General features: G+C 48.0%; 1 protein-coding gene across 1 annotated transcript; it reads right to left on the minus strand.

The window, feature by feature from the left end:
• On the minus strand, positions 1-27,852 carry sema3d (sema domain, immunoglobulin domain (Ig), short basic domain, secreted, (semaphorin) 3D). Its single transcript, XM_067234238.1, has 18 exons — positions 27,645-27,852; positions 20,265-20,584; positions 15,618-15,778; positions 13,693-13,755; positions 13,455-13,574; positions 13,182-13,275; positions 12,386-12,514; positions 10,900-11,036; positions 9,184-9,298; positions 8,984-9,053; positions 8,633-8,777; positions 7,784-8,006; positions 7,224-7,312; positions 6,995-7,036; positions 5,987-6,144; positions 4,965-5,029; positions 4,652-4,785; positions 1-489 (listed from the first exon to the last, which is right to left on the minus strand). The coding sequence occupies exons 2-18, from the start codon at positions 20,521-20,523 to the stop codon at positions 1-3; spliced, it is 2,493 nt and encodes an 830-aa protein (XP_067090339.1). The 5' UTR covers positions 20,524-20,584; positions 27,645-27,852.

The raw sequence follows: 27,852 nt of genomic DNA on the forward strand, positions 1-27,852 counted from the left end.
TCACCACCTCGCCCTCTCCTCTCCCCCTCCATCCTTCCTCCCCTGTCCCCTCCTCTCCTTCTCCCCCTCCCTCCCTCCATGGTGTCTCCTGTTCCTGCTCTTCTTCATTTCCTGAATGTGTTTCCATTTCCCCAGCCCTAACCCTGCCCCCGCCACCCGGCTCCGCCCCCTGCCAGGCCTCTTCTCCAGCCACAGCGAATCGCAGTACTCCTCCAGCGACCCAATCGGGGAGCTCATGACCCGCAGGTAGTCCTTGTAGCGCTGGCGAGACTCCACCCCTGGGCGCGGCGCGGCCGCGGGGTCCTCGCCGGGCTTGGGGCGCCCGTCCAGATGCGCGGGCGCGACGAGGCGCAGGGTGAGACGCAGCAGGGTGTGTGTGAAGCGCGTGTGTTCCTGGGCCACGCAGAAATACACCCCGGCGTCCGTAGGGTGCAGAGAGCGGACGAGGAGACCTCTGTCCGTGTGGACGATGCGATCATCTGGCTTCACCTGAGACAGGAGAGATGACGGAATTGTAAAGGACCAAACCCAACGGCTGATATTCCGTAACCGTGTAAATATACAACGTGTGCCCACATATAATATGGACAGGTTATTGAAAACCCAGACACATCCAGCTGTGTGACCTACAGCACGTCAGAGCACATACGTGTCCATGGCACTCTTCCAAATCAAAGACCATTCCGAACAGAGTTATTACCTCAGAAAACCCATCTATGTCTGCCCATGCGTTGGCCATCACACAACACCTGTTCAGTACCTCCCACTGTGTTCACACACGCGTGTGATTTGTATCCAAGGTGTTAAACACGCTGATGACCCCTGAAACAGGATGCACATTAGGAGGCTGGGCGTGGCGAGGCAGTGTGTGTGCGTTCACTGAAGGACAAGAGGTCAGAGGTCGCCATGGTCTGCTGAACCGGTCTTGGAAGAGGATTGGTTTTGTGTATGCATGTGCGTGTGGTTGTGTGTGTGTTTGTGTGTGTGTGTGTGCTTGTGTGCGTGTGTTAGGGGCGAACGGACCACTAATGGTTCTCTCTCCACGCTCAATAACATCTCTCATGATTCATCAGGTGGCACGGCCACTGTCAAGGCCTAAAACAACACAGCTGTGTCCTGGACTCTGAGTGTGTGTGTGTGTGTGTATGTAAGACAGAGTGAGGGGTGTTGCTTCAAAGCATACCTCCCCCAGACCCCTGCCCCTCTATCACCCAGTCAGAGGGGAAACTGATCATGGAGATAGTTAGGGGGCTCTAAAAAGGAAGAGAGATTTCTGGTTAAGCCATTATGTGCGCGTATGTGTGTCTTCATGTGTGTGTGTGTGTGTGTGTGAGTGTATGTGTGTAGAGCAGTAGAGTGTAGTATGTTTACAGCCTCCCAGCATTGACATCGATGATGTGTTGTTCAGCTGGTGGTTAGCCTTATAGCAGCAAAATGGACTTTAACAGAACCCAAAGAAGAGTTTCTTGAAAAACACATTACACACAGAGCTCCTGAAAACACATTCGATGGAACTGGAATGTGTCCAGATGTTCAAACCTCCAGGATGCACCCTTTTCCAGCTCTCGGTACGGATACATGTGAAACCTATTGCACCATGAACCTAGTCTGCAACAGGATTGCGCTGGCACAACAATACTAGCTGCCTCACTCGCCTTCACACAGTCAGAGGTTATGTGTGTGTGTGTGTGCCTTTGAACTTCCTCTCCCTGTGCAGCCCACACCAAGGTATCTGTGACTAAACTAAAAAGGCCAGAGAGTTAAACATCCCCATATGGACAGAACATGAGAGAGACCGAGGGAGAAGGGGATGCAGTTTAATATGCCCTGTGTAGGGGAGTCTTGTCTGAAAGCCATCCCAGCGCCATTAAAGCCAGGAGGTTAAGTGTTTCTCATGCTTGCAGGAAGCCCATGTATCCCCATCCCGGTTCAGAGACACTGTAGACGGCTGAACCGTGATCCTCCAAATACAGACGTCTGGATCCCTCCACCTCGTGCGCACCAGCAGGGTTTCGATGAGCGGATACGACGAGGGGAGGAGTGTGGGAGGTGTGTGTGTGAGCACGTGACCGGGTCAGAGCGGGAAGAGAGCAGGCTCTGGAAGCGGCCGGGCCGAGGGGCTTCTGTTCTGCCCAGGCCGGAGGGGACGTGATGGGAGGAGGAGGGAGGGAGGGAGGCCAGGGAGATCGGAGGGCTGTGCAAGAGAGATATTGAGATAGAGAGAGAGAGAGAGAGAGAGAGAGAGAGAGAGAGAGAGAGACAGAGAGAAATACAGATCGGTATATACAGAGAGAGAGAGAAAATAGAGACAGCATGATGGAGAGGGTGAGAAATGGGGAGATGGAAGTGGTGAGAAGGGAGTGAGGAGTAATGCTGGAGGGAGGAGGACGGAGGAGAAAGAGAGAGGGAAGGGTGATTGTGTGAGAGGGAGTGTGTGGATGTGTGTGTGGATGTGGGGGGGACGGGGGGGACGTGATATTGAAATAAAACAGAGATCTCTGACTTCACCTGCTCCCACACAACCAGGCCAGCTGTGGGACCACCCGGCTCCACTGTGAACTGATCTCCCCAAAACACAGCAACCATCCCCACAACCTCCAAAAACCCTGACTTGGCCGACAGTACACAAGACTCCATCGAACAAAGTAAGCGCACCACATCTAAAGCAGAATTCCCCCTCCAGCATCCCACCAGACACTGCTTCTCCTGTGAGCTAAGCGATGGAGGGAAGACCCCCCCCCCCCCCCCCCGCTGGGATTAGGAGGCTATTGTGTGTCTCCACTGGAGCCCGGCCCTCTCTCCTGCCCTCTCCGTGTCAGCCTGCGACCATGAAAGGGGCCCTTGGGCCCACAAGACCACGACGGCCCCAGCCTCCATCCATCCATGGAGAACAGAGGAGGAGAGAAGCAGAGCGGGGGGGTGATCTATCACAGCCGAGAGGGTGACCACTGGGAGGACACAGACCCCGATAGCTCTCTCCAGAGGTCAGTCCGGGCTGGATAGCCGGACATCTACCCGGGGTGTTTGTCCCCTCCCTCTTCTGCTTTGTTTGTGGAAAGAAAGGAACAAATCTTGCTTAGGCATCACCGCTATTGTCAGGCCCCAAGTCTTCATGAGCACCTTTGGGATGTGGGGGGTGGGGAATAGGGGGGGTGGGAAGTCCTGGATACAATCCTTCATCACATCCAACACTCCACAATGGAGAGGAGGGGGAGGCGTGGGTGGGGAAGGGGGCATTGTACAAACAAACATACTCACGTGCGCTTAACTACTTGGGCACGCAAATACACACATACACACATGGTTCCATCCCATCGATTGTAAACCCTAAAACACATGGCTGTCCCTGAGGATGCTAAATGTTGTGTTTTCCCCTGCAGGCTTCATAAAGAAACACACACATACAAACACATGGATTTTGGGAGGTGTAGACCCATAAAGGGACATGTGGGTGTTTCGAAGTGTTTGCACCTGTCTGTCTGTCTGTCTGTGTGTTTACATTCAGCTGTGAGGGAGAGAATAGAGTCCTGACTGGGAGAGAGAGAGAGAGAGAGAGAGAGAGAGAGAGAGAGAGAGAGAGAGAGAGAGAGAGAGAGAGAGAGAGAGAGAGAGAGAGAGACAGTGTGGGGGGCAGGGAGAGAGTGAATGGGTAAGGGAGGGGAGTGGAGGTGATGAGGTGAGAAGGAGAGATAGAGGAAGGGTGACTATGGATGTGAACTAGGGGTGTGAGAACATGGATTGAGAAGAGGCGTTTGAGGAAGGAAGGGGGGTGAAGGGAGGGGTGAATGATAAGCAGACGCGGGGGAATGGCATGGTAGGTGTGTGTGTGCTTGAGTGTGAGAAGATTCTAGGAGCCGTTGTCTAAGAGGGATCTCTGTTGTCGAGTTCAGGAGATGAACGACATTGCCAATGAGGTCCTCTCTGCACCTCAAACACAAACATTTGACCTTTCTTCCCCCCCCCCTCTTCTCTTTCTCACTAACTAACTCCCAGGCCCCCTCTCCAAAAACAATACTGCATCCCGAACCTGCCACCTACTCACTCACTTCATCCTCCCCAAACCCATTTACCCTATTCCAGATCCCTCTCTCCCCCTCTCTCTCTCTATGTCTCTCTCTCTCTCCCTCGTTCCCTCCCAGTGCCTGCTCTCGGTCAGTCTTCACCTGGGACAATCAGAGGACAGAGAGTATGGTCGAAGATTCCGGGTCCTTGGTGTGCTCATATCAGCCAGGGCTGTAGCCACCCCCCCCCCCCCCCCCGGCAACACCACATGCATCATCTGTCTGCCATCTATGGCTGATAGACATCAGGTCTGGGATCGGAGTCACGGCACCAGTGTGACCGATTGAATTAGAACGCTGGCCATCAACATGGTCCCTGCCAGCCAAACTCTACAGTAAATCACAGAGAGGTTCACCATGGGTCAGAGTTCCCTCTGTTCTTTCGTAAGACCGCCGAAAAACATTATGCGATGGATCCCGTCTGTTTTTTGGGGGCACTAAAAGTGTCTAGATAATGAGTTGGGATGTGAGTAACAACTAAACCTCGTTGTACTGTAACCTTTGGTTTCTGTGTGTGTGTGTGTGTCCCCGCGCGTCTGTGCTTTTGTCCGTGCGTCTGTGTTTGTGCGCGTGTGTGTGTGTGTTCTCACCTCTTCCCTGTGCTCTGTTCCAGGTCTGTGGATGTACCAGTGGATCTGGGCTTGTTGGGATTTAGGAACACACTCCAGGAAGGTGGAGTTGTTCTCCACACCGAAGAGTAGCCTGTCCTCCACGTGTCCTCTACCTAGACACACACACACAAACATATCTCTGGTCTGGAACACAGTCATCTGAATCTCGAGCAGCCTATTCTCATTACATGCACAGTACAGTACATTCGTGTCATTTTGAAGCCGCAAGCTGCTACGTGAAAGATAAAAGTGACAGATTCCACTGGCTGATAATGTAATGATGTTGACGTACTGTCTTCAGTGTCCCAGCACTGACTGGCAGGGTCTCCGTGTTTGATGTCCTGTCTCCTGGCTCTCCTGTGACACATCAGGCATAGAACGTTCACAGTTCAGGGAGTTCAGTTCACGTTGTCAATCACTGGAAGTTTCTAGTTTCCGTATATCTTTTTTTTGTCATTGTTATTTGAAGCTCTGTAGCAGCTCACAGCCCAGCACACACAGGACAAGTACAAATGATCTCCTTCCCTCCGCCTCTCTCTCTCTCTCTCTCTCTCTCTCTCTCCATCCCCCACTCCCACATCCTTATCTTTTCGCCCCGGGGCGCGGGGTCGTACGCGGCCTACGCTCACACACACTCCGAGGATCAGCTTTCAAAGAGCCCACCAGGCCACGAGCCGGGCCAGAGCTGTCCCACAATGCAATAATAGCACCCATGCTGTCCCAGAATGCATTGGTATGACCCCCCACTGCAGGGAGCAGTCTTAGCCATAGTTGGGCGATGGCACGCACTCACACACACACACACGCTCACACTCACTCATACACACACACCTTCAAACCTCGTGGCCCTCGTGGTCAGTACTCCAGAGGTCTGCAGTGACAGTAACATTAATCATGTGCACAGCCGAGTTTGTAATCAATGTTTCAGGCTGGGCATGGACTAACACCCTCTGGCACTGAGAAATGCCGAGTAAACATAACCATGGCAGGAGAACATTAGAGAAAACTCTCCACTCTTTTTGACAGCCACTCGAGAAAGTGGACCACGAGGCCCTTGAAAAGAGCACACACACCAACGCACACAGACACACACATTGTAGGCCAACAAGAACTAGGTTAGTAGAAGGTCAGGTATGAGGACCCGACACCAAATCTTCTTCAAGTGAATATATATATTCGATTCCTATTTTTACTTGTGAAAGGTCAAAATGATGACTTGCTTTGTGCGCGTGCGTGCGCATGTATGTGTGCGGACGTGTGTGGCACGACTGCATGTGTGTGCGTGTGTGTGTGTGTGTGTGTGTGTGCGTGTACCTTTTGGACGCAGGGACGTATCGGGAGCAGGTGTGTCCGTCCCAGGCGCAGTAGGGGTCGCGAGCGAGGCAGCACTCTGCGCACGCCTGACCGTACAGGTGACACCTACTCAGGGACACCTGGGCCAGCCCCTCGCCCGATCCCACGTACAGCTGTTGCTATGAAGACAGAGATGTTGCGCGGACTGTGTCAAAATGTGTCCATTTCGAAAAGCCAGTAATGAAAGTACGAAACTGACCCAAAATACACATGCCCTAAGGTGATTTTCACAGTTTGTTTTTGGCTGATCCACACTCTAGGGACTCTAACTAGGAGTTTGTCAAAACAGCATTTCTGGGAGTCAACCCACATAAGTATGAAACTCATTTAAATGTCAAAGTCTTAAATAAACAGTAAAACAAAAGCATGAGAGAGAGAGAGAGAGAGAGAGAGAGAGAGAGAGAGAGAGAGAGAGAGAGAGAGAGAGAGGGAGAGAGAGAGGGGGGTTTCTATAGATCTGCTGTAACTCGTCTGAGGTAAAGATTCCAAAACAAAACTCACATGCTGGGATACACAGCAAACACAAAGACTGTAGAAGAAAACATGCAGCAACACACACACACACACACACACACACACACACACAAACAGCTGCAGGGTCTGGCCAGGAGTTCCCTTTGATGAAGAAAGCGTCTGATTGGAACTGAAGGGTCTACTGACACCACTGACCCCCAGATAACAAGGGAAGGGGGGGCGGGGGGGGGGGGGGGGGGGGGGGGAAAGACAGGTTGGGTGGTGGCCAGAAGAGGAGGTGAGGAAGGTAAGAGCGGAGAGGATTGAGACAGGAGGAGGGGCAGTTAGACTGAAAGGGGGAGCAAATGAGTTGAGGCCGATTGGGGGGGGGGAGGGGGGGAGAGGGAATGAGGTAGGTCGGTGGATGCGATGAATCCAACAACTCCAGACTGGTCCTGAACAGACACGGCATAAAACACACGAAGAAGAGAGGCAGGAGGAGGCAGGAGGTCTGACCTGTTTAGAAGATATCTCCATACTCAGGATAACTGTGGGAACCTGAAGGGTAAAGCATACAGACAAACATGCATTGTTTCGGATCCAGGCAAGGAACAGGGCAATGAGAGCAGGAGATGACAGTGTGTTCACAATTAAATTCATATTTCACAACTGCTTGACAACCAAGGACAACTGTCTTTGTGTGTGCGTGTGCATGTGTGTGTGCTTGTGCTTGCATGTAGATTACCTGGAACACTTGGAGTTCTTCAAGCACCACTTCTTCAGTGGACCAGTTCTCTTGAGTGATGCTCACCACCTTGAGAACAGATCCAGCATCTAACACACACACACACACACACACACACACACAGTGAGCAAGAAAGAAAGAAAGAAAGAAAGAAAGAAAGAAAGAAATAAAGAAAGGCCATGTGAAAACAAAGCAGCACATTTCGTAAACTATTATCTCGCACTGGGAGAACATAGTGAACTAAGTGATGAAAACAAGAGGAACTGCTGACCTCTAGAACACGACACACTGTTCTCATTCACGCCTTTCTTCTCAAACATTCACGAAAAACATGGTGTTGTACAATCCCACACCACCAGCGACGTTTTAATGAAAAAGAAACTCATATAGGATCGCTTGACCGCAAACAGCACGGGGGCGCCCTCTGCTGGTGAGCTTTGGCAAGGGCAGAGTCCACATCTTTTTTTAAGACCTCAACTGCAAATGACGAAATGAAACCAGTGACTCATTCAAAGCCTCTGTCACCGTTTTCTGAGACGATGGTGGGCCCTGTGTCTCACCTGTGCCCAGGAACATGACCTCGTACTGGCCATCCTCGGCCGTGACGCGGTCCACCACTATCTGGGTCAGGGTGTAGTCCACACGCAAACGGGTGAACACGGGTCGTCCCGTCAGAGGGTACACAGACCGGTACATGAGCGGGTGGTAGCGTACGAAGCTGACAACCTCGTCAGAGAAGTCTTTAGTGGTCTTTATCCTGGGGTCATAGGTCTTACTGGGGCACTGTGGAACAACCAGACAATCCGATGAACTTGATATGTTATTACTTTGATGAGAAGTGGACTAAATAGTCAAATTCCCTAGTAGAAATGTGTGATAATACATTTAATTTGTTCGCATGTTTACCGCTAAGGATGCTATATATGTAATGCATGGAGGGAAAAGGAAAGTAGGAAGTTTTCCATGACTGTATAAATAGGCCTTTGTCATCATCTAGTGGTAAAGTCAGGAAGTGGATATCTGGAATGTGAGACGTCTTTCTCTGCTTCTTCTTACTGCTGTTACAGTAAACTAGCTCTCTGGTCTGACTAGTCAATCATTCATGTCTATTCACAAATACACATAGACACGTACAGACACAGAGTCAGCTCTTATACTGCAATCCACTCTACAATTACAACCAAATAGGCATGATGTCATGATAGACATGTTTATTATTCTTAATCAGGACTGGGTCACTCGGTACATACATGTCAGAGCACAGGTTAGTCAATGTAGACATTCTCACTGCAAGAGCCAACTGTGTCTGTAAGCTTGTGTGTGTGTGTGTGTGTGTGTGTGTGTGTGTGTGTGTGTGTGTGTGTGTGTGTGTGTGTGTGTGTGTGTGAGCATGTGTGTATGTGACATACCGTGCCAGGTCTTGGGTATGGAATCCTGCCGTCGTACTCTACCCAGCGATGGTCCGGTCCCTCCTTGTGAGCATAGGGCCCGTTAAACACTGTCCTGATGTCGGCCATGCTGTACACACACACTGCCGAGCCTCGGAACACGGAGCTGAGGACGACGAGACACACGCGCGTTACACACCCGTTGCACACGTTGTTACTCACACGTGAGTGTTATATCTGGCGCCCATTAGGATAAAGAGCAGTCCTGATCGCGGAGCGGGAGAGAGAAGCACAGAGGAATACACACGTGCGCGCTACAGGCTGTGTAGTTCTGGGTGTGGGTGTGTGTGTGTGTGTGGCTGAGCTCCATACCTGGAGGTGGTGAACACTCCATACACCACTGGGTTTTTCTCGTCTTTGGAAGGGAGCAGGAAGACGTCCTCTACAACACACGCAGACATGCAGTGAGGCGTGTGCGTCATTGAGGGCAGTCTGAGTGAGAGTGTGTGCGTGTGGTGGGGAGGTGTGGGGGGGGCAGGGCGGGGGTGGAGAGGGGTAAGTGTGGCACTCACGGAGTTCGTCGAAGTGTGTGTCCACTCCGTCTGGCCCCGGTATGGAGCACACCAGTCTGGCCTTCAGGAAGGTGGTCCATTTGTTGGTCAAACTCCTCAGGCCTCCCACGTCATTCTGAAACACGACCACAACGTCCCTCGTCATCCTGAACCACGGCCGCGACCTGTCTCAACCCTCTGAACAACCTGTCTCGACCTTCTGCGCCACAGCCGCGACTGTGACTTTAAGACCACAACCTCTTCCATGAAGTACTTTCCACGCAACCGTAATTTGACCATGACAACATCACACCAACCTCGCTCCCAGCCCTCCAAAGCCCCACAGAGTCTTGTGTCTCGTACGTAGATAGAGGTCAGGTGAGCTACTGGCCCATGTGCCTGGCTGGGTTACTGCTTATTTACCTAGCAGATCAGGGGAGGCCCGCTCATTAAGGCTAATGGCGGGCAGGACCAAAAGACAAAGGATCATACAAAACAGCCGAGGACGGTGGGAAGGAGGGATGGAGAGACTGGAGAATGAAAAGAGACGGAGCGAGAGAGAGAGGAATTTGTGAGAGGGAGAGAAAGCGGACAGAATGGGCCGAAGGAGAAGAGAGGTGAAGTGGGACTGAAGGTAAACGAGGAGGCTCATTAATTATGCAGGTATGCTGATTAGCATGTGTATGGGCCTAGGAAAGCAGGGCTCTTTAAGGGGGTTAGGGAAGGAGGGCTGGAGGGCTGGAGTGGCTCTCCTCTTTGTGTCGTCTGAGGGCCTTGGACAAACCCTCCTGTTGAACTCGCCCCTGAAATAACCCAACGACAAGGAGAGGCCATTAAAGGGATCCATGAACCGACACTCACAAACACTCACGCGCTCTCTATCTCTTTCTCTCCCTCTCTCCTTCCTACCTCACTGCCTCTGGTCTCCCAATCACACACACACATATTCAGTCCCCAGAGCAGGAAAACCCCTGAGGGGATTAATGAGGCTGTTTTCTAAATGCTATAATCTACAAAAATGGCAGCAGTTACTGGTACCCTTAGCCTCAGGAGAATCCAGCCCACCCTATTCCTCTCTGTCAAATACACACTCAAACACACACAGCGGTTATTAAGACAGGAATCCTCCTCCAGTCAGCCTTACAGCTTACTCTCAAGTCATAAACACTCGTAGAGCTTGAACCTAAGAATGTTGCAAGAGGCCTCTGAATATTTATCCCGCACGGAAGACTGGTCAGGCCCAGAACAAGCCCGTCATGTACAGTCTGCACTGTGTGTATGTGTGTGTCTACAGATGACAAAAGCTTTACCACTCCAGTCTCACTCTATGTGGGGATGAGGCCTGTTGTGGTCCTTATATAGTGCGCTCATATATATGTGTGTTGCGTATACACATCTGCACATCTCCAGCAGTGAAGGGACTGACATGAAGATATGGACCGGGGCCAGACACTCTCCAGGTCCATTTATCTCTCTTACTGTCCAGGGATGGGACCCCAGCTTACCCTCTCAGCCAAACACAAAGGGGGGTTATACCTTGATTTACCCCCCCCTGACAGGAATGATGTGCTCCTCTTTCAGCACAACACAAAGGAGGAATGTACCAGGAAGCCTACACCCGGGGGGGGTTTAAGCACGTCTGTAGCCAACAGGAAGATCAATCAGACAAGATCACTAGGGGGGGAGTAACAAAGTCCAAACACCCCGCCCCCCCTCCACACACACACACGCACTCACCTTACACACTCGCGCCACGCGAGACAGGACGGATTTGTCATTCCCGTCGCGGGACACCTCGCGGAAGAAGAAGTAAATTTTGTCATCGTCTGGGTTGTACGTGTCTGAGATGGGATGAGCAGAGATGAATCTGGCCTCTACAGAGAGAGAAAGAGAACGAGAGAGAGAAAGAGAACGAGAGAGAGAAATGTAGCGAGGGCAGAGGGATGGGGGTAAGAGAGTGTTAACACAAGCCAACACTTAAATATTTACAGCTTCATCCTGCAGTGCCTGTGAGGGATTGAACACACGCGTATATATCCACTACTCAGAATAATTTATAGTCTCATTGTGTCTTCTGCTGATTTATCAATGTTACAACACAAGAAGACAACACCTCAGAGAAAGTGAGAGAGACTGTGTGTGTAAGTAAGAGATAGATAGAGGGAAAGAGAGACAGGTAGTGTGTGTGTGTGTGTGTGTGTGTGTGTGTGTGTGTGTGTGTGTGTGTGTGTGTGTGTGTGTGTGTGTGTGTGTGTGTGTGTGTGTGTGACAGAGAGAGAAATAAAAGGAGATATACTGAGAGTATGTGTTTGTGTGTAAGAAAGAGAAAGGCCAATCTTAAACAGAACATGCTACAGTAGCATGACATAAGACTAAGAGCAATACCTCATTCACAGTCTGACATGGGGCCATGCATACACAACAGAGGGTCTCTATACTGTATTGTAGGTAATGTCAATGTAATGTAAGATGTTACACTCTGACAACCTGGCACAGAGAGAATTCTCTCTCTCTCTCTATCTCTCTCTCTCTCTCTCTCTCTCTCTCTCTCTCTCTCTCTCTCACCGATATGATAACACAAACACACTCACTTACCAAGCATATACAGATGATGATATACATACAGCTGATCAACACCACATTCAAACACACACACACACACAAACAAACACACAAACACACACATAAACACACACACACTCCTTCCAGAGACCTCCGGCACACCACAGACCACCACACCCTGGCCTTGAGGCTGTGAAATGTGGATAGCATGTGTCACGACTTTGGAGGCTGGTGACAACTGTTGATCCATGGCAGAGCTGGCTGGGGAACTGATGGGAGGGGAGACAGACAGGCTGGGGAGACGACCCAGAATGCATCATTGAGAACAGAGTGGCTGAGGAGCTGGACTGTGGAACTCTGGGACACACAGGAAAAACCCTCCTTAGGGTGTGGTCCCTCCACTCTGGAATTCATATAAAACCCCTCGATGAATAAGAGGGCTGTTTCCTGCGGACAGGAACGCCAATAGGTGAACTGTATCCTACCCTGGAAACATACAGGCTGCCTTTGTATCGATGGAGAGGCAGGGCGTGGAAAGACTGAGAGGAAAACGAGTGGTTATGACTAGACTCAGCATGAGTCTGTCTGCGTGTGCATGTCAATGAACAATAACACATGTGTGTGTGTGTGGGTGAGTGAGTGTGTGTGTGTCTGTATGTACCGTTAATCCAGTAGTCTTCTGAGATGTCTGTGCGTATGAAGTGCTGGTCAGGGGGCGGGCCTAGGGACCGGGTGAATGTTGTGTCTTTACCCAGGAAGTCAGAGGCGGTGCCAGCATAAAGGTACTGGTCTGGAACCAATCAGAGAGAAAGAACGTCGATTAGAACCAATGAACAAAAGTTCTGCTTGAGACATTGAAGGTCAACATTACAAGTGTTTTTGCAGTCAGATCCTGTATTCCAATTTCTGTCAAAACAATTGCCTTAAAAGGGAACATGTTTATGAAATGGTTTTAAGGTAATCTGACATTATCGTATTACCTCATCAAAATATGGTCACATAACACACACAAACACACCCACACACAAACACACAGATCCTGAGGGATAGGTAAAGATATTTGAGCATTTGACACAAAGGTCCTACAAAATCTCAACAGTACGGCTGAATGTTTATGGTTCCCTGCCAAGTGTCTTTGTTTATTTCACTCAGACAGGAACGCCTCTCTACTCTGCCAGAGATTCTGAGAAGACAAGTGTAGCGCACAGCTGACACCCAGGCCTGTTACCACGGGGACGGTCCAGAGGACTACAGGGGCTACAGGCAGGAAACTACAGAGGAGGAATAGAAGTTCTGTGAGGATATACACTATTGACTGGAGAGGAGGTTCTCATAGACGTATACATTATAGCCTGTAGGAAAGGGTTCATCGCTAAAGATATATACAGCACAGACTGTAGGAGAGGAGAGGATCTGTCAGGGATGAAGAGAGGGAGCGTGGCGGAGACCCCTCTGACCTGTGAGAACGGAGGTGAAGGGCTGCCAGGGATCGTATGGACACTTGAGCCTGCCTGACTCGACAGTGGACGGAAGCAACTGGAACACCCCATTCTGGGAGGGAGAGAGAGAGGGAGAGGAGAGGAGAGGGGAGGGGGGGAGAGAGGGAGAGAGAAAGAAAGAAAGGAGAAACGCGCGAGAAGTGTGAAAGAGACATGTGCCGGTAGACGAGCTGTCCGTGTCCGGTCCAACTCGTCTAAGTGAGCAGCACCTACAGTGTTGCCCCCTCTCACCTGTCTGGGTCCGGAAAGTTCCACAAAGGCACAGCTGGGATGGAAGGCTCCTGTCCCGCAGGCATACACGTGTGTGCGGTTGTAGTTATGCAGCACACGCACAAAGTTGGCGCACTCCATCTGGCAGGGAAGAAGAGCATGAGGTAAGTGCACTGAACTTGGGTGAAAAGCATTCGCCCCCCCCCCCCCCCCCCCCCGGGGGGGGTTGGAGGTCTATGTATTGTGCGGGTGCACTCACGTGGGCGTTCTTCCCTGCCAGTTTGCACATCTCCACTCGTTCTCTGGGGGCAGGCCAGCTAATCTGAGGAGAGGCACAAGCGCATGTCACACACACACACAGACATACACATAGGGGTACACACACCCACTCAGACACACACACACACAGTACATGCACGTATGGACATGCATAGACACACGTGCACACAAACACATACACAGACACACACACGAAGAAGGATGAATTGAGTGACATGACACTTCTAAATATACACTTTATTTTACACTTTCTATTCCACTTTCAACTAAACCCAATTCAAAGCACTTTATTACAGTAATCCCACAGGAATTTTGGGAAGATTTGTTTTTCCTCGTGGATTTGGCTAGCGGACCTTTGTTGTATTACTATTAACACCTCCAGTCACTGGTATTAGTGTGTGAAGGAGGGCTAACACCCGGTGTCCCTAGCATGTACCCCACTGTGCTCACACATGTGTTATAACAGGCTTATGTGCTTAGCATGTTCACCTCTAAATCTGCCAAGGAGAGCTATCGCCGTCATTATTCAGTCAACTGACTACTAACCCACACATACTCTCTCTCTCTCATACACAAACACACACACACACTCTGTCTCACACACACCCAGCTGGCTTATAATTCTACAGTACATGATCTTTCTGCACCATGGAATTCATAAAGGAATTATGATTATGATTTTCTGTATTGGTACAGTCTGTAGCTTGTGAAGGGACTTTAGCCGTAGTTGGGTTTGAGCCATGACGCCGAGTACAGGCCCAGCAGCCTGGCTTCTGAGCAGGCTGTTGGGACACTGGGAGGATTTTGGAATAATGCTTTTATTCGCAGACTCATTCACACAATGTACCTGGAATTTGCCTGAACGAAGCCCCCCCCCCCCCCCTCAACCCCCCACCCCCCCGCCTGTTGGTACCCAGAGGTACCTGGTGGGCCTCATTACCAGCTGTTATGAACACATACTGCAAGGCATTGGTGCCAGAGTGTTCCCTGCACCCTCTCAGTGTGTAAGCCTGCACCATCTGCAACAGGACGTCAACGGTTCTCCACCAACCCAGTTATGTAGCAAAGTGCACAGTGGGTCTGAGCTGTGACTAATTTCTGTATATTTGTCTTGTTCACGGTGAAACTCACACGCTTCTCTTAGAATAAGACCAATCCTGACTATCTTCCGAGCATCGGTATCAGTGACCAGAGAGGCAACACTTAGCGGGACGGACTAAGAGTTAAAACAACGAGATAAAGATCAAATAAACAGAGGGTCTTCTCAGTGCCTGATCAGCACCAGCTGCATAAACACACTCTCGCATTTACAAACCTCAACATATGTAATCCCTCTAAATGCATCACTCTTTCGCAGCGTGTGTGTGTGTGTGTCCCCGTGTGTGTGTGTGTACAGGGGAAGGGAATAAGGCGTGTGAAGGTCATGAGTTGCCCTCTCACCTTGCCAACCTCAGACACTTCAGAGCAGATACAATAGATAGTCTAAGATGGCTGTCTAGCGAAAAGAGAGCTGTTCACACCCTCCCAACGACACATGACTGAGTACATTTCACACTCGCAGGTCAATACCAAATTCCTCTCTTGTCACCACAGAGTCTGCTTGAAGGGGTCCATGACAGTTTGAGATGAGAAATGAAATGATTGGGCTCGCGGTAATGAGCTATTCAGCCACATAGCTGAGGTTACTGGGATGTGTGAGGGGGAATCCATGCATGAGTCTGCATGCCTGACGTCTGTAACAGCTTCAGTAGTGTCTGCAGGGGAAACACACCCAGCCAGCTCAGCTGTTGGGACTTGAAGTTCGGCCAGAATGTTTCCCTCTGTTGTTGCTGGAGAGAGTTCTGTTTTTTTGTTTTGTTTTTTCTACTGTGAAGATACTCATGTTGATGTGTGGATGTGCTGTACCTTTCTAGGGCCCCTGGCCAGGTTGTCAGGGTCCAGCAGGTAGATTTGATCTTTGGCCCCCAGTAGCAGACGGCCCCTCTCCTCATCCAGCAGCAGCGTATGGGAGTGGAGGCCCTCGGAGGGCCCCAGGAAGACTGACACACTGCCCGCGAGGAGCAGCTCTGGGTGGGGGGGGGGGGGGGAGGGCGGGGGGTGGGGGGAGGGTTGAGGAGAGAGACAGATATAAAAGAGAACATCCCATATAGATACAGCCTACACACTAGGACATTTTTTACCGTGGTCCCGTAGATACTTGATATCTTATATAAACAATTGAGGTTGTCAGATTCCAGAGTCAGAGTTGTTTGGTAAAGAGACCATGTTTCTCCGTAGCGTAATGAAGGCTGTCGAAACAGGCCGGGGGGGGGCTTGGTCCCCTCTCATGCTGAGTTGAGAGGAAGCGTGTCGTAGCTTGACTCCCAGCTGTCTAATCCCCTGCGGTTCAACACCTCGGCTGCGCACAGGAGGAGGCGCAGGGGGAGAGGCTCTGATGCACCCGCGTGGTACCCTCACACCTCAGCACAGGAATGAGCTGATGCCACCATCGGTATTAACATCCGAGTGACAATAGAGACAGTGAAAATACCAGCATGTTGTAGCCTTCTCTATGTGTGAGTGACTAGGTGAGGACAGGGAGATGGGGGAGGAAGGGAGACGCTGGATTCATCTTACTACATTTCTACACCTTAATTATTGCGAATTGTCTACAAATTTGCTATGTCTGGGTTGAACTCAGGTTAGACTGAGATCAAAGATGCTCATCAAATCCCAGATCCAAGAATCCTGAAAACATCGACAAGATATTTTCTCTACTGAACCTTTGAGAGCATGTTTGAATTGTACATATGCTGGGTTTTTACAGTGCTTATCTCCCCACAAGGGGGGATCCAGTTTCCTTTTGTAATGCACAAGAAGTGGACCTTTCTGTTGGTATTGTTGGGGAATATTTAAAAATCCTTCTGACCAGAGAGAAATGTTGGTGTGAACAATGTTTGTCCATTCAAATGGCAAATTGCCAGAACAATTGGCACAGATCTAAAGCTGTCTGAGATATCTTGGGGGGTCACTGATTCATGCGAGCCAGACAAAGGCCAATCCCACCTCCAAATATTTTGCTTCTACTGCATATAAATATCTATCATCATAGATTTATTTTTAGTAAATTACTACTTGGCATCAAATTAATCCAGGCGGTGCCAAGTTGTGTGTTTTTTGTCAGTGCTGAAGACCTCGTGGCCTTGTGATGGAGCCCAGCTTGTCTGGCTGAGGAGCACAGCAACATGTCCTGAACAAACACCGGCTCTCTGAGGGGGAGTTCCTCTCAAAGGATTGACATTGTGATTACCCTCTGGGTGCTAGCGCTGAGGTTACTAACTATCAATATTTGAACTTCAACCCCCTAAACTCCCAGACTCGGCCAGCTTAATACCTCCCCTCCTACACACACACACACAAATTCACACACACCACCCCCACATACTTAAATATCTCATTCCTTCACACACACACAGCCCCTGTGCCCTCACCACACTAAACCTCACAGCAAGATTAGTCGTGCTAGCCTTTGGCTAACGCTAATCTGTTCTGTAAACACACAGCACTGTGAGCCCATTGAAACGACCATGTTTAGCTGTTAGCCGTTTAGCTTAGCGCCCGGCACCCTTCCTCAGGGAGGAAAGACCTCAGGTCCTTCTTAGCACCAGGTCAGAGCCCTGAAGCTCTCTGAACCCACATGTATTTGAGATCATATCAGGTTCACTTGTGGCTATGAGGCTCCATCAATGACCTATTCAACAGCACTATCTTCCTTTCTCCCTCACTCATTCCCTCTTGCTCCCAAATGTGCATGAATGCAACATAACCTAATTAGCAGTGTTTTCAGACCTTATGAAAAAAACATCTTGTCATATGAGAGGTTCTGATGTCATCCATTGACGCTGGAAGGAGATTAACGAAGACTAACGTGTGCTCAGATAACCTTCCGTTTTGGAAAATATGACACGACGACACAGGCGAGTGAGACAGGCGGAACACTGAGACTGACGTAAAACCCCTCCTTTTCCACAGTAAACAGCGAAATGTTCCTCAAAGGAAAAGGATTTACAGCTACATGGTAACTGGTATCCATGAGCCGTGGTGGTGAGCTGAATGAAAGAACTGGAGGAAATGAAGACCAACTCATTTATAGACTTTTGCAAAGAAAGACAGTCAATAAGTGTCTTTCGTTGTGTGTTGGATGACCAACTTAAACTGGCAACAGGGACACGTGTAGTCCAAAAGTATATTTGTGTGAGGAGGATATACTGACACACACATGTGTCACACTGGTCGTCACAGTTTAACTCTTCATGTCAAATATTAAGATTATGTGTCATCAAATCAACAAAAACATGCTGAACATGAAAATATTTACTTTATAGCTGGATTACTTGGATCTGTGTGATAGGAACGTCATGGACATTGGACTGTTTTGCTGTTTTTGACACGGTTTGGCACTACATCTAGGATATCAGAAAAGACCATTGCTAGTCAAATTACATTTAAGAAACAACAATGATATGCTCGTCATTGGTCTCAAAAGCAGAATCCTGAACTTGTTCAACTCTCCGAAGGTCACAGGATTGACGTTGATTTCAGTGGAAAGTTCAATGAGTTTTCGAACGTTCATTTAGCTGAGCTGTGAGGTTGTTTTCGAGGGGTGCATTCAATCAAGGATGATTCTCCTTTGATCGTCTTATCCTATGCTCATTCTCAGCTGTGCGTTGAGACTGGGCCGGTGTTATGTTTGAAGTGTGTGTTCCTTGCTGTGTTTAAAGAGTGTATTCATGAGAGAAATGTTGTGGAGAGCGTGTGCAGGGTTGAAGATGAGTTATCTTTGATGGATCTTACTCCGCAGTCACCCTGACAGGAACGACCAAACATGGATCTGGTTTAGTATCCCAATGTTGAGCTAAATGAGATCTAAAGGTAATGATATTACACACTCTGATGGTCTTTCTTCCAAATGACTGAACATGAATGAGTTTCCCCCAAAACCATCAATGTTAATCGCACTTTTCATCTTGACTGAACCAGACATTCCCGTAAAGTGCTTCCATTCCAAAAAAGGTTTGTGAAACATCTTCAGCTCAGCCCAAAACCAGAACAGAGAAAGAAAGAAAGAATGGGAAACCAAACCCTGATCCAAACTACAAGGTAAATAGTGTTGCAAGGAATTATTCCAGCCACTGCATACATATATTTATCTTGGAAGGTCAGGACATGTAAATGTCTGTCTATTTCCAGCAATGCTGGTTTAGTAAAGTGGCCGGAGTACAGGGTTTTGGCTTTATATGTGGGGTTATGGAGAGTTTGTGGTGTGGTGAGGATGGGATGGGAGATTCAATGTCAGGGCTTATTTTCAGTTTGGTTTTGACTGGAAAGGAAACGTGAGTTATTTATGGTAGAATGAGAGTGGCTTAGGAGTTCCTTTGTGTGTGATGTAGTGAGGAGAAGAGAACAGGGCGTAAGACGAAGAGTTAGAGGGTTCATGTGGGTTCATGTCGAGTTTTAACTAAGCTTTCCCGCTGTGGCACAAAGCAAATACAGCCAGTTTACTGAAGAGTGAGCTCATGGACCGAGAGGACCACAGCCATAGCAGAGTCAGGCCCAGGACCAAACCCAAGAATGACATACACGCGACAGGTCGAGCTGCAGTCATTGAATCACCGTGACATAAAGGCTGTGCGTTTGCGTTCAAATATGTGACTCCACCGTACCTACTTCATGTTTATTTTAAATTCATGTTTGACTTCACATCAACACCATCATAATTGTACAAAAGGGTAGGCCTAAATGTGGCAACAATGTTCTGCAGGCTTACATGAGCAGGGAGTATAAAGGGTTTAGGCCCCCCCTCCCTCAACACGTCTCCAGCCCAGAAGTCAAACGTCAAGCCAAGTGGGTTCTTATAATCACAGCTAAGTGTGTGTGTGTGTGTGTGTGTGTGTGTCTGTGTGTGTGTCCTGATCACCCCAGGTACTGCTCTGATAACTAACCAGATGGGAGGTAAACCTGAGAGTTCTGTGAGATTATCAACAAAAGAGAGAAGAAAGAGATAGACAGCTGGGCAATCATCTGTAAGCTAACCAAGGACATGGGTTATTTACAGGGATGACTCAAGGTACGGGCAATATTGTGATTAAGAGAAAGCTTGGTTGTTATTAAAAATAGCAGCCAGGTGGGTTTTTCTCTCACAAGATGCCGTGTTCTTCCTGAGCTAATAGAGCAGGATTCAGGCACCAATCCATACCCATCAAAGACCAACTTGAAACAATCACTGGCTTAGATGGCATAAAGCCCAGGTACTGCAGTAGTTATATCTCAAAGTCAGGGACACAACTAATACAGCCCTTTGTGGCTTATTAGCAAAAAAACTGTTTCTGTACTCCAATAAACACATTCTTGTCTGTGCCGCAGCATATTAATCATTTCGCTAAATATAGGGCCTAAAAATAGCCATAGATCACTTGATGGCCTAGAAAGGCCCTGGACACTGACAACATTTAGCCCCAGGTTCCAGGTCACTGAAGATAAATGATGTCATAACCTCAGATCCTTGTCTCTTACCTTTGTAACTGAGTTTGACCCTGGGGACACTCTGTTTGATGTTCTCTCCAGCAGACAGGCCAACCATCAGCGCCAAGCCCATCAGAAGCAGCCATGGGTGGGCTAGACTCATCTTCAGCCTCCCCTGCCTGACACTGGCACCAGAGCACCAGGACGCAGAATACCCATGCCTCTTAGATGCAGGGCTCCCAGAGAGGGGACGAGAGCAGCTTCTCTCCCCTGGAGTCCCAGCCGGACTTTCAGAGTCTCCAGTCTTCATGGTGTGTGGAGCGTGGGGGACTGGTGAGAGTTCACTCTTCTCCTCTCTTCTCTTGCTCAGTCTGAAAGAAGGAGATCAGTGTCCAAAGTCAACCAAGGGAGGAGCTTTTCATGTGTGCATGTTTGTGTGTGTGTGTGTGCGTGCGTGCGAGGGAGCGCATTTGTATGTGTCTGTCTCTGTGTGTGTGTGTGTGTGTGTGTGTGTGTGTGTACACTGCAGCGAGATATGCACACACAGTTCTGTTGTGAGTATTCAGCTTTTTCTCCATGGTCCCCTACAGGCATGTCTTCTCTCTCTACTGGTTCTACATCAGCTGGAGCTCCTCTCTGCCTTTCCTTTTGTGTCCACTTTAAATCTGTTTGCTCAAAACAAAAGGTCAGGCCAACAAAAACAGAGACGATCCGACCTCTTTCAGCCATCCATCCCTCTTTCAGATGTCTCTCTTCCCATCTTTCTCTCGCTCCTTCCCTCTTTCAAATGCTAAACCCATTTGACTCTCACGCCGAAATGATTCTCGCTAATAGATTTTGCATCCGCTGATGATCCTGTCAGTGCCTCTTTTCTCGTCAGTTATAAATGACTTCAGTCCTGTCTGTGCCTTTGCGATGTGTTAGAGCCCTCAAAGACCACCACAACTGCCATTAGTCAACACCTCTTAAATTGAAAGCGATGTGACTAGGGGGGGGGGGGGGTTTGAAAAGTGAAACAAAGTGAGTAGACTAGCCATTAGTCACTCATGGGTCAAGAGTTCTAGGCTGAAGACACCATGCAGGACACATCAGTACCACGGCAGGATTTATCCTGGTTCACCTTCAGCGCTAGGAAAACATTTAAGGAACACATGCATCTTTCATAACCATAAACTATCTTAAAAGTTTCATCTGGAGGGATGGGATACTGGCCACTTCCTTGATATCCTTCTAATTAAAAAGAAAAAAGAAAATGCATCCCTACGCATTCCTCGTATGCTATGACTAATGATTAACTAACAAGCATTGAGCAAGAATGGATGGATATTCCTCCCTGTGTCTCCTAGCTCTCTGTCTCCCTATCAGCCGTACTCCCTGGGCCCCCTGCCTAGATTACACACATCAACCTGTCCATGCATACCATAAACAATGTCAGACTTAACTAATGGATCTGATTCATTCGAAATACACTTCTAAAATGGAACCCGTTCTTTTCAGACCGCTAATGTTTCACCTGCGGATGTACAGTGAATGACAAACGGAAAACAACTTCCACCGACTTCTATCCACAGATCAGGTTAGATGTCACACTAAACTGCTGAAAACGATGATGAAAGGAGAAAGAGCCTGGTAAAGGACAGACACAAACACAGAAGAACCCTAAAAGCAGGAGGATTAGGGACTGATAAACATACAACTGTTTATTTGGACGAACAAATTGGGCCCCCGGTGGGATTACAGAGCACAGATAGGATATAGGCTTGATGGATAGGCTAGCACAAAACATGTTGCTAAGCTGGAGACTCGGTAGTGTGTGCCCGTGTGCGCATGTGCTTGAGTACAAGTTCGGGGTGCACGTGTGTTTGCGTGCGCGATCGGCTGTACGTGTGTGTTCGTGTGCGTGCGCGGGTGCGTGTGTGAAAGAGTGATAGTGGTTGTCGGGGTTGCCTCCCCTGTGTCGGGTGGGGGGGGGGGGGGGGGGGTGCTGACACGATCTCACCCATGTGAGTAAAGTTCGTGTAATGTATCTCTCTTCGCCCCTGAGCGCACACATCTATCAGCAACAGGGACTGGGCTGTATCTGTGTGGAAGAACGGAGCGGCCACAAAGGAGGAAGCTCAAGTGTTAGAAGAGGGACGTCAACAATGCACTCCATCTGTGCCGCCGCTGATGGGAGGACAGATAGTTGTTAGCAGCCACACGGGGGAAACGAGTTAGGTGACAGAACTCAACAGGGGGAGAGAAATGACAAAGAGAGGTGAAGGAGAGAGAGACAAAGGGAGAGAGAGAAAGAGAGAGAGAGAGAGAGAGAGGGGGGGGGGTGAAAGAGAAAGTAAGAGAGGGAGAGGGGGGATCTTGTAAACGACGTTACCTCTATAGATGTGGAAGATAAAAGTTGCTTTGCTAAAAGTTTACTTTTACAGAACTACAGGATTTGCTTTGTCAATAATAGCCACCGGGTCATTCAGGAGTGGGTGGAAGTGGGTGGTCATGAGAGAAAAAAACGAAAGCGGAGTCAGAGAGGTGAGAAGAACAAAAAACAAGAGAGAGAGAGAGAGAGAGAGAGAAAGGGCCGGCCCTGCCAGTAGCGTGTGGGTTAAACCAACAGCAGTGTTTCCTTGCAGGCTGCAGCGTGTGTTATGTTTGGCTGCATGGGCGACACACGTTGCAGGGGGTGATGGGAAACCTTCCCGATGGCGATGGTGACAGGAGTACAGTAACAGCCTCCATGGAAGTCGTCCCAATGCTGTGGGACACACAGAAAGCGCCAAACGTCTCCCCGAAACAACAACACGGGTTTTGTGATCAGCCACACTGAGGTTTAAAACGCCAGTCCTGGTCACAGCGCACCAGTGGTTGCGAAACGTTTCGGATCATTCCGGATAACAAAACCTGACAGGATGCACTGACACAATGACTGGTTTGTTGTTACTTTAGTTATCTACATGTCCTATAGGACTGAGAATATTTAGTCGGACACACCCGAATGAGGCATCTTTTGTGAGTCTGTTGTCACCTCTGTGTGTGTGTGTGGATATGTGTGTGTGTGTGTGGATATGTGTGAGTATGCTGTTATCACATCTCTCCATGTGGCAGGACAGTGTATTAGACCTATATATTGGGCCGTTAGTCAGACCACAGGTCCGGGACACACGGAACAACACAGCTAATTGTTTCTAGCTCTCGAGGCTATTGGTTGTTTTTCTTGGCAACAGTCAATCATCCTTTTAGCCCGCAGTTTAAGAAAGCAGGCAAACTCCCCAGTGAGTCTGAGTGAGTTCACGTCTACCAGTGAAAATACTAGACTTCCACTGTGTTCTGTTTGCACAATACACAAAATAAAACATCGACGAGGCACACCAAATTGTCTTCATTAGCTATAACTCTGGTTATTAAGAAAGGTAATGAGAGAAACATTACAATGTGGAGCTGCCTAGGAGCTATGACCACAGTTATAGTCTTGAGCAGAGCGTCTCAAAGACAATACTGGAGCTGCAATGACTCTGCGTATCTGGACTCAGTTTATTGTTCCAACAGCTAAGAAAATGCTCCATAGATTTACAGACTGTGAACTTTTCCCTACTTCTTTAATAGTGTTTCTTTTTAAATATCTGATTATATCTTAAACTATATCTATAAACTATCTTTATTACTGATGTTCCCGCGCTCTCCAACCTCATATATTCGGCATGAGTTTAAGCATGTTGGGTTGTGCTGTGTTTCAACACACACACACAAACGAAAGCATGCATGCACTCTTACACACACACACACAGACACACACACAGACAAAGAGACACCTCCCCAGGTGAGATTGCAGAGTGTGTTGTGACTATTGTCTTGTGTTGCTCAGCCTTGAGCGGCACAAAGTAAGTAAACACAATGATATCCATACTGTATCCTCTCTGTGGGAACATGAAGTAACAAAGGAAAGATTAGACTGCCAACATTAGTAGAGTCGTAGATATAAAAACAGTCTGGCAGCTAGCATTACATCAGACTCACTTCTACTTTGAAGTTAATGTTTTCATCACTATGCAAAGTAAACATTTAAGTATAAAGAAACTCATTTGGCAAGCGATCATAAGCTTTGCATCAAATACATATCAAATGTTGATCTCAATAAAACTTTACAGTGCAACACATTTAAAAGTGAATCTCTAGAGAGATGAGTACTCTAGAATCCTCAAACTCAGATTCTGGAAGGGAGAACGAAAGCTTTACCCTCACGAAAGAGAATTCAATTCAAAATGGCAATGGATACTGGATAGTGATGGGCTTATGCTTTGACGTAGGCAAGATGCCTCCAAGACCTCTAAGATCTAGCGCCTCGAGGGAAAGTAACTTCCTGTTCTTATTTGCTACTAATAAATCCTATTAACCAGTGTGCCGGAGGGGCCGAGGCAACAAATGGTTAAACCACACTGAATAACAGCCGAGCAGTTTGACATAGAGCCGGTCTGATCTGAAGGGTTAGGTTAGAGAGGAGAGGAGACGGGGACCCTTATTGAAAACATTCAATCCCTTTATCGTAAAAAGCGGCACATAATAAATAGCTGGAATGTACTAATTAACTTTGCTGGGGAATCTCCGTCTTAATGTATGTAATCTATCCAGGGCAACGGTCCACAGAGATGACAGGGGATCAGAATGATTTTCCGGGAAGCCATTGTAGGGAGAATCAGAGGAGGGATATCAGGTTCCCACCCTGGGGTCCCTATGTATTCTGTCAGGGCACCTCAAACTGTTATCTCGAAACAGTGGTAAGTGAATACTGGAGCAGAGTGCTCCGGAGGTAACAGAATAGGCTTTGGGTGGATAATAGTCTTGAGATGTCTCTGTCAGGGTGCAGCTTTACATTTAATGCCACTGCATCATCGTTGTCTCCTGTGAATGGGAGAGCACTCTGGTCCTCTGTCTCTGGGTGGAGACTTGACGCAGAGCCAACACAGCTCTCTCACACACTTACAAATACAGTACGCACACACGCACAAGCTGCAACTATAAAGGGAGCTTCCTTTTGTTCAACTGAACAGAATTTTAATTGGAGATGCAGAACGTGGCACTTGTACAAACAAAGGAGATTCCACGCAATAAAGAGTATTTCCACCAGTTACCAAGGTTCTTTCTCAGAAGTAAGCTAAGTAAAGAAAAAAGGTCCAAGGCACTCTTCTGGCAAAAAGCTTAAAAGCCGTCATGCAAATGTCAAAAAGCTTAAAAGCCTTCATTCAAATGTCAAAAAGCTTAAAAGCCTTCATTCAAATGTCAAAAAGCATAAACTATACTTGTACATTTTAGAAATAGAACTGGGTTAAAACCAAGCTAAACAAGTGACTGGTAACCAAACATGGAACTTGAAAACAGGTAACTCCATACATCCTGGTCACAGCACCACTACAGGCATTAGAGCATGTAAAAAGGTGTGTGTGTGTGTGTGTGTGCATGCGTGTGAGTGAATGCATGTATGTGTGTGTGGGACCCAAAGCCTCCTAAGAGGGAGCCCTGTTAGGAGCAATAAGCCATGACAAAAGGGAGTGACAGCCCTGAGTGACCTCTTCACATTAGTCTTGTGGCCTGAGGAGACAGTGATACATGCTCCTCTCGCAGGGTGCAGCCAGGCCACCGGGAGGGAAGCCCCAGTGCTCTCAACCAGTCCCTGGAGCTCCAGGCTAGACAGCCAGCGGAGGACAGCGGATCCAGGGTGGGGGGCAGGACCCTGTTACACCTGCATGTTGTGGACTCTGAACACATAAACATCACCCAGCTCAGCAAAGATGCCACTCTGGTCTGGAAAGCTGACCATATATGGTCATCTCAGTAAGGTCTGCATCAGGATGTTTTACAAGTCTTTCCACCCAAATCCAGGGGAGGTTTTGAGAATAAAACGTTTTTTTCAGTGTTCTCCTTTCAGCTCGGTCCAGGAAAAATCCCAGCACAAAACCTACGCCGGGGTCACACACCTCAGGAATGGAGCCGAAGGCCATGCTAAACACAGCAGAGTAGGATCACATCCTGATGGAGCTACAGTGCCGCTAAATCAACGTGGGCATTTTGGAGAGAATAAAATACAGTCATTCAGAAATTCCTGCCTTAAACCTCCTTTCTGAACGAAACCGTAAATAACAAGGAGAGGAGAAACAAAACTTTCCATTTTATAGTTTACTGGTTACTTTTGTCAGAGTGCTATGCCAGTGGCCCTGCCCTAACCTAACCTGGTGTGTGCCTGTGCATACACTAGTTACCGGGATCCTTCGGTGTCACCACATCAGCCAGTTCATGATTGGATGGTGTTTAAAGAACACAATCAGAGGAGCTTTTTCTCTGTTGTCTTTTGAAGGCAAGACGGTAGAAATTAGCTACACATTTATTTACCCATGTCACTCTGATGGAAAATACTGGAGAGCAGCCAAAGAGGGACGTGGGGAGAAAAGAAATCACTGAATTTACAACTGCGTACGATAGTGCCTTTCTCTCTCTCTCTCTCTCTCTCTCTCTCTCTCTCTCTCTCTCTCTCTCTCTCTCTCTCTCTTTCCTGGTAGGGTGCTAGGTAAATCTTTAATAGGTCAGTAAGTGGGAACAGTATGCTGCAGGCTATTAGGTGGACAGCTAGGAGAGGGGGTAGTGACAGGGTGGTCACTTATGACTGAGTCTTTCTCCTGCGTTCCTCTCTCCACTGAGAGGCAGAGTCCTCCCAGTTTCCATAGGTGAGTGTGTGACAAGCAAGGAAAAAGAGAACCTTTTATATAGCTCATTTATAGAGTATTTTCACGGTTGATATAAAACATTTAACGGGACAGAAGAAGATGCCATAAGACTGACATAGTATCCTACTCTACTGCATTTCTTCACTTCATTTTTGGCAGAGAAAATAAAGTACTCCCCCTGTCAACCTGGGCGTATTATTTTTCCATTAAATTGCACACCAGATCAAAATCGTACATTCTATCGTTATAGGCTGTGAGAAATGTACAGTTCAGGCAACACTGTATGCCATTTAAGGAAGGAAATGATCTATAAACGTTATCAATTAGTCATCGACTCTCATTATAGGAGGTTCACTTAATCTTATCCCAAGATGTGAACAATTCACAAGCTTAAAATTGCATTTCATAAATCTTCATCATAGCTCTGTAAAATATTTGGATCATATTCAGATACTGAAGGCCAACTAACAATAATATTATTTAGAATTTCCCTCATCATCACAAGACTTCAGATGTACAGATTTTTTATTGAGAAATGTGAGGAATTTAAACCGTATCCAATAAATACTTTTAGAAGAGTAAAAATGTTTCTCATCAACGCGTTTTGGAATTATTTTGCCAATGATGAACAGACGAAGGTGTTGTTACAGACTGAATATTATAATTATGTGTGATTAAGTAAACGGTAAAAAGTTTTAAATCCATTTTACTTTCTATGGCAGCTTACCTTGGAGCACTATCTTCTCTTGAAGGATTGGTAACAACTTTAAATCAAACTGATACACGTCTCTTCAGTGTCCTTCCAGTTGTTATCTTCATAAAGCGCAGAACCGAACCGCTAAAGTAATGCACCTTCAAAGTAATACAAATTAGATGTGATATTTTTCTCCCTCCCTTAACCGTAGGCTACACTTAAGAGAGCACTTTAACGCACG

Source organism: Osmerus mordax, chromosome 4 (assembly GCF_038355195.1).
Source record: "Osmerus mordax isolate fOsmMor3 chromosome 4, fOsmMor3.pri, whole genome shotgun sequence".
Lineage (NCBI taxonomy): Eukaryota > Metazoa > Chordata > Actinopteri > Osmeriformes > Osmeridae > Osmerus > Osmerus mordax.

Excerpts from the sequence above, each read along its gene's own strand:
- sema3d (XM_067234238.1), bottom strand. The coding sequence starts at position 20,523 with ATGAAGACTGGAGACTCTGAAAGTCCGGCTGGGACTCCAGGGGAGAGA. Across the intron at positions 5,030-5,986 it reads TACGTCCCTGCGTCCAAAAG|GAGAGCCAGGAGACAGGACA; the intron begins GTACACGCACAC and ends GATGTGTCACAG. Across the intron at positions 490-4,651 it reads GAACAGAGCACAGGGAAGAG|GTGAAGCCAGATGATCGCAT; the intron begins GTGAGAACACAC and ends CTCCTGTCTCAG.